The sequence below is a fragment of the Peromyscus californicus genome, unplaced genomic scaffold (assembly GCF_007827085.1).
Source record: "Peromyscus californicus insignis strain IS unplaced genomic scaffold, ASM782708v3 Scaffold_4__1_contigs__length_199733344, whole genome shotgun sequence".
Lineage (NCBI taxonomy): Eukaryota > Metazoa > Chordata > Mammalia > Rodentia > Cricetidae > Peromyscus > Peromyscus californicus.
In genome coordinates, this window is record NW_026294562.1 from 184,685,197 (window position 1) to 184,690,978 (window position 5,782).

General features: G+C 41.0%; 1 protein-coding gene across 2 annotated transcripts; it reads right to left on the reverse strand.

Annotated features, from left to right (window-relative positions):
- Positions 1-899: 899 nt before the first annotated feature.
- LOC128094294 (leukocyte immunoglobulin-like receptor subfamily B member 4A) lies at positions 900-5,332 on the reverse strand. Of its 2 annotated transcripts, none has more exons than XM_052712556.1 (6): positions 5,243-5,332; positions 5,066-5,101; positions 4,581-4,865; positions 4,135-4,437; positions 3,139-3,174; positions 900-2,505 (listed from the first exon to the last, which is right to left on the reverse strand). In XM_052712556.1, the coding sequence occupies exons 1-6, from the start codon at positions 5,274-5,276 to the stop codon at positions 2,360-2,362; spliced, it is 840 nt and encodes a 279-aa protein (XP_052568516.1). In that variant the 5' UTR covers positions 5,277-5,332; the 3' UTR covers positions 900-2,359. The 2 variants fall into 2 exon arrangements, with proteins under 2 accessions (XP_052568516.1, XP_052568517.1); XM_052712557.1 differs by having other exon boundaries at positions 5,183-5,326.
- Between the last annotated feature and the right edge of the window lie 450 nt (positions 5,333-5,782).

The following is a 5,782-nucleotide window of genomic DNA, read 5'->3' on the forward strand; positions in this document are numbered from 1 at the left end:
CAACTGAGCACCTTAAAACCTTTACAAGAATGAAAAAAATGTCTATATCTCAAAGAAAATAAATAAACATAATTAATGTAAAATGCACTTCTCCAGAGAGACCATTGGCAATTAGTGGCCATTGTGAGAGTCAGGCTTTTCTTCAATGCAGTACCACAGATGAGTTGTCCGTGCTCACCAAATAACCTTCTTCCTGTGCTCAGTCAGGTAGCTCTGACTAAACTCAATGGACCACACACAAAAACAAAACCATGTCAGGGGAGGCTTCTCGAGAAAAAGATTTTGAATGCTGCAGGAGTGGAGTGCAAAATAGGAGAATGGAGATCAATGAGTAAATACATCATATCAATGTATGAAATGGTGAAAAAATAAAAATTCAAACATCCTCAACAACATATATTTATCATATCTCACCGCAACAGATAACACGCACAGAGGTGGTTCTATAAGTTCCTTACTGAAACTGTGTCTGTGGAGTTTTGTCCACCCTTTACCTGTGCAGTATGAAACATTTTCTCATGGTGAATTTTGATATTATCTTCCATTAGAACTCAATGATACCCACCCAACGTGTAATACAACATTAGCCTGTGATATGTAAACAGAATTAAATCCCATGAATATGTGGAAAGGTTTTGTAACATCTGTTTGACATTTAAAAAAAGTAAACTTGCCGGGCGGTGGTGGCGCACGCCTTTAATCCCAGCACTCGGGAGGCAGAGCCAGGCGGATCTCTGTGAGTTCGAGGCCAGCCTGGGCTACCAAGTGAGTTCCAGGAGAGGCGCAAAGCTACACAGAGAAACCCTGTCTCGAAAAACCAAAAAAAAAAAAAAAAAAAAAAAAAGTAAACTTTCTACATTACAATTAAATGCAGAGACCATGACAGAAGCAATATTTTTCATTATGACATAGTCATTCCTCCAAAATATCACAAAAAATTTAATAAGATCATATTTGAATAAGTTTGAAGTAACATATTTGATAGACAGTGTCAGAAATGTCCCCTGATGATGAGGAAAAATGCAGTGTATCCCTTCTGTCTATCATGTATAGCACAGCACTTAAACTTTTAGGTAACACAACTAGACAAATAAATTAAATACAGTGTGTGCATAATTGGAAAAAATAGACAGCTTGTCAAAGAATATAGTAAACAAAAACTAGCAAAGGAATAAAAGTTTCATTTCAGAAAAACTGATTATCTTTTCAGAAGCTCTGTCTGAATGGATAGGTGATGCTGAGTGGGGAGGATGCATGAATATGATCAAAACACATTGTATGAGTGTCAAAGAATAAATAAAGCATCATCTTTTAAGAGAAACCATGTTTTCAAATGTAGGGGAAAAGTTAATATTCATAATTAATGATTGCATCCTGGTAGATTAAGGCCATATACGAAACAATTCCCTTTGTATTAAACATCAGTAAACATTGAGATTTCAAATTACAAGTAATACATCAACTAAATGTCACTTCTGAACTTCACACATGTTACCTTATCTTGGAATTATGACAGTGATTTTTGAGTAGAAAAAATAATGCAGTTTGCAAAGGCCAAGTGTAGAACACGTTAAATAAAATATTTTTGAGTGGAAGTGTAAAAGGTAATGTTGTGAATCATACAGGTTCTGGATAGCTGTTCTCAATTCACTTAATTTAGTGGAGATATAGAGACTTGGGGTTTGGCTAATGTCAGTGTGACATGTTTGTTACTTACAAGTGTTTTAAAACAACAAGGGTGGTGACATGCTACACTTCAAAGCCATAGAAACAATATCCCTCCTCTTTATTTCCCACTATCATCATTACTTTGAGGCAAATACTAAGTTTTCCAGAAGAATCCTCAGATCATTCTAGTAATGAACACTGAAGACACTGGTTTCCAGGGAAAGAGACTTTGGGGCATCATATTTATCCCACTTAATTCAATCATGGTATCTAGCTTTTCCAATTATTTTTGTTGTTTGAACTGTGTTCTCTTTCTCAACAGTAAGAGAAAAAGGCTGAGTATGAACAACACTGACTCTGGCAGTGTAAAGGAAAATATTATTTGACAGTGAGGGAAAGCAAGGGCCCATGACATACATGAGGTAGGGAAGTAAGAAGAGAGGAGGAAGTAGTGAGCATATATTCACAGTGAGATGTGGAGAAAAGAGTACAATTGAGCAGGAAAGTGCTCTTGACAGAAACCTACAGAATTTCCTACATCCAGAACACATTAGCTTCCAGGATCTTTAAAGGGTGAAGTACATCCTTAAAGTACATCCAGTTTTCTTTACATTTCTTTCTTTCTTGTATGGGACAAGCAGATTTATTTTCCATGGTCTGCTCATGTGTGGAACCTGGTAGACTTTTGTGTTTATCTCCTGGTTGCATCTATTCCCATTTTCTTCCTGTGCCAAGCCTCTAACAGCAGAATCACTAGAGTCACTAAAACCAAGGCAGCCATGATCATTCGGATGAGATTTTCAACTGTGTGACCTTCGTGCAGTGAGGCTGGGGGTTCTGTAAACAGCAGTCAAAGAAGTCATGTCAACCTAAAATCTCTCAGTAAACGCTTGTGCACCCAGTCTCCCATCTCCTTGACAGATCTAGACATTTTGTGTCTTTCTCTTCATCTAGAATTCTCCATTTCACCTGATTCTCATGTGGTCACGGTTTTCAGATTCTAATGGTCTGAGCTTCCCCAGAGGATCAAATACTTTGAGTAGAATCTATAAAATTCTTAAGAGAGCTGGGCCATTCCTCTGGACTCCTCATGCTTTCATTTATTCTTTTTTTTTTTTTTTTTTGGTTTTTTCGAGACAGGGTTTCTCTGTGTAGCTTTGTGCCTTTCCTGGGACTCACTTGGTAGTCCAGGCTGGCCTCGAACTCACAGAGATCCGCCTGGCTCTGCCTCCCGAGTGCTGGGATTAAAGGCGTGCGCCACCACCATCCGGCTTTCATTTATTCTTATTTCACTAAAAGGCATGTTATTTTGATGGGATTTCATTTTGCAGATCTAGTAAAAACATTTCCTGCTGCTTTTAGGTGGGGAATAAGTAAACTTTCCCCAATTTCCCAACTTCAGAGGAGTCTTTACCAAACAATTATGATCTCACACATTGCTGTACCCACATCCCAAGAGCTCTTACTTACCATTCTCAGTGTGGTTGGGAGACAGGTCCTTGGACTCTGCCAAAGATATATGGAGAGGTGAGAATTTGAACTTCAAGCACTTGACTGTGGACCGACAATTTCTACCTCAATCTGAAATTTAAGTAATTCCAACTGGCTATCACCTTGTTTTAGACCAGATTTTGTGCCTCTGGATTCCTGTTTGTCTATTAAGGTCACAGATCAGGTCCGCCCAGCCTCAACAAAGCATGTCATTGAATATAAGGAAAGGGTTGAGACTCTGAAGGAAACAAAGCTTCCTGATCGAGTCTGTGCATCATTTTTACCACAAGGTTTTGGTGACCAGCTGTTACGATGAGACTGTGCCGTTTATTTCAGGAAATAAAAACAAGAAGAGAATGAAGGCCTGTGGATGCCATTGAAGACTGTTCTGATTAGGTTTTGCTAACTTGATACAATCTAGATTCATCTGAGAAAATGCTTCCATCATATTGTCCTGTAGGCAAGTCTGTGGAGGAATTTATTGACTGATCGAATGATTGCTGATGTGGGGGAGGGGAGCAATCACAATCCCTGATGGTATAAGAAAATAGTCTGAGCAAGGTACTGGGGAGTAAGCCTGTAAGCAACGCTCCACCATGGCCTCTGCTTCAGTTCCTTCACTGAGTGCCTACTTCTAATTCTTTTTGTTATGGACTGTAAACTATAAAAAGACACAAAACCTTTCTTTCACAAGTTGCTTTAGATCCTGGTGCTTTATCACAAAAATAGAAACCTAAACAGCACAGAGAAAATATCTGAGCATTCCATATACTGTCTTTTCTCAAGCCCTCCTGCCTCTACTAAATTCCAATGAGTCACTGAGAGGAGCAGTTGCACCAGGGCATGCTGACGGCTGCTGCTCTATGAGGTGTGAAAGTCTTTTGAACTGTAAAGTCTCCATACTTCTATGCTAGAGCTCTTCTCAGAGCAATCGCTGGGTAACACTCTAAGAAAGGATGGATCAGGGGTCCTTACCAGAGACCAGGAGGTGAAGCGGGTCACTTGATTTTGACCACACCTGGGGAAGGTTCCTATAATAGCCATAGCATCTGAAAGTACCATTGTGGATGGTGGTCACGGGGTCCAGAACAAAATGAGCCCGAAACTCCCAATTGGTACTTTGCTGTGAGTCCAAGGTCCAGGGGAGGTGGTGCTTTCCTTCCTGGATCAGAATGAATCTGCCAAATCCCAGTGATGAACTACACTGCATAGTTATGGTCTCTCCTGAGGTCACAGCAGGGCTGGGCCAGACAGACAGGCTTGGTTTACCAAAGACTCCTAGGATACAAGGGAAAGTGTGTGAAATGAACATAATCGACCCATATTGTCCTGCAGGCTTGGGCTCTGAGAAAAGAACCCATGGAGAATTGAACTCTTTCTGAAGGGAGAGCCTATGCTAGGAACCCTGAGTATCAACTCACCTGTTAGCACAAGTTCCAGGATGTCACTGTATTCTGACCAGCCAGCAGGGCTCTTATAGTAACACTTATATATCCCTGCAAAGTCCACTGTCATGTGTTCAATGTAGAAGTTAACCTTGTCCGAGCGTTCCAAAGGGGATTTTCTGTCCCAAGGATCTGAGCTTCCCTCTTTAAGCAAATGGTACTCCTTGGCCTCCCAGGACCCCTGACACCAAAGAGTCACAGGTGCATATATGGCAATCACAGACTGTGGCTCAGCCCAGATTTTGGGCTTTGGGAGTGTTCCTGCAAGGAAACCAAAGGCTGAGTCCCATACAATCCTCCCTCAGACACCAAGCCTTAGCATAGAGCACTTACAGGCATCACAACATTATCCATAAACTTTTTTCACTCCACATTGTGAAGAGATGACCAAGAGGAAAACAAAAATAATATCTGGTATTCAGAGTGAAGAATAAAATCTTGGGATGGATGGAGACACTCACCTGCCAGGACTGCAGTCATCTGTGCCACACTCAGTCCTGAAAGAAAATTCACTCTGAGAGATTTTTCCCATATGAGAGACAGGGTCAATATCATGGGGTCTCCAGACTCAAAAATACCTGGCTTGGAGTAGGGTTCCTTACAGACTTGAGTGTCCACTCTCCCTCTTCATATCTTACCAAGGCACAGCAGCATTCTGAGCATGGGGACCATGGTGAGTCTTGGTATTTTTCTTGCTTGTACTCCTAGGGCAGCCAGACCATGTTCTGTAGAACCATCAGACAGGCTGTTTTCAGTCTGAGGGCAGGTCCTTCCTGTCATGGGTTTGCCACATCAGTACTATCACCACAGGAGTAACTTCTCTTTTTTCTCCAGTGCAGGAGTTTTGTAAAGTGCTTGGATCCCTGAAAAGTCTTTAGAAAAAAATGGGGTTTTCACTATTCCTCACAGCTTTCCATCTGTCCTGCATGTTTTTCAAGCCAGAGAATGAGCATTTGCATGTTGCAGCATGTCATATCACAAAGAGAAACAATTGCAGACCCCAAATATGCAAAAGTGATGTTGGTCCAAATCAGCACACTGTTCCAAGAAAAGATTCGTTTGTGATATTACAATGGGAGGCCATAATCTCAAGGTGGGTCCAGAGACTCAAGTCAAATATTTCTTATGTCACGGCTCAGGTCAGACTCTGCTCTTTTTGCTCTCTAAGCTCCAATGGT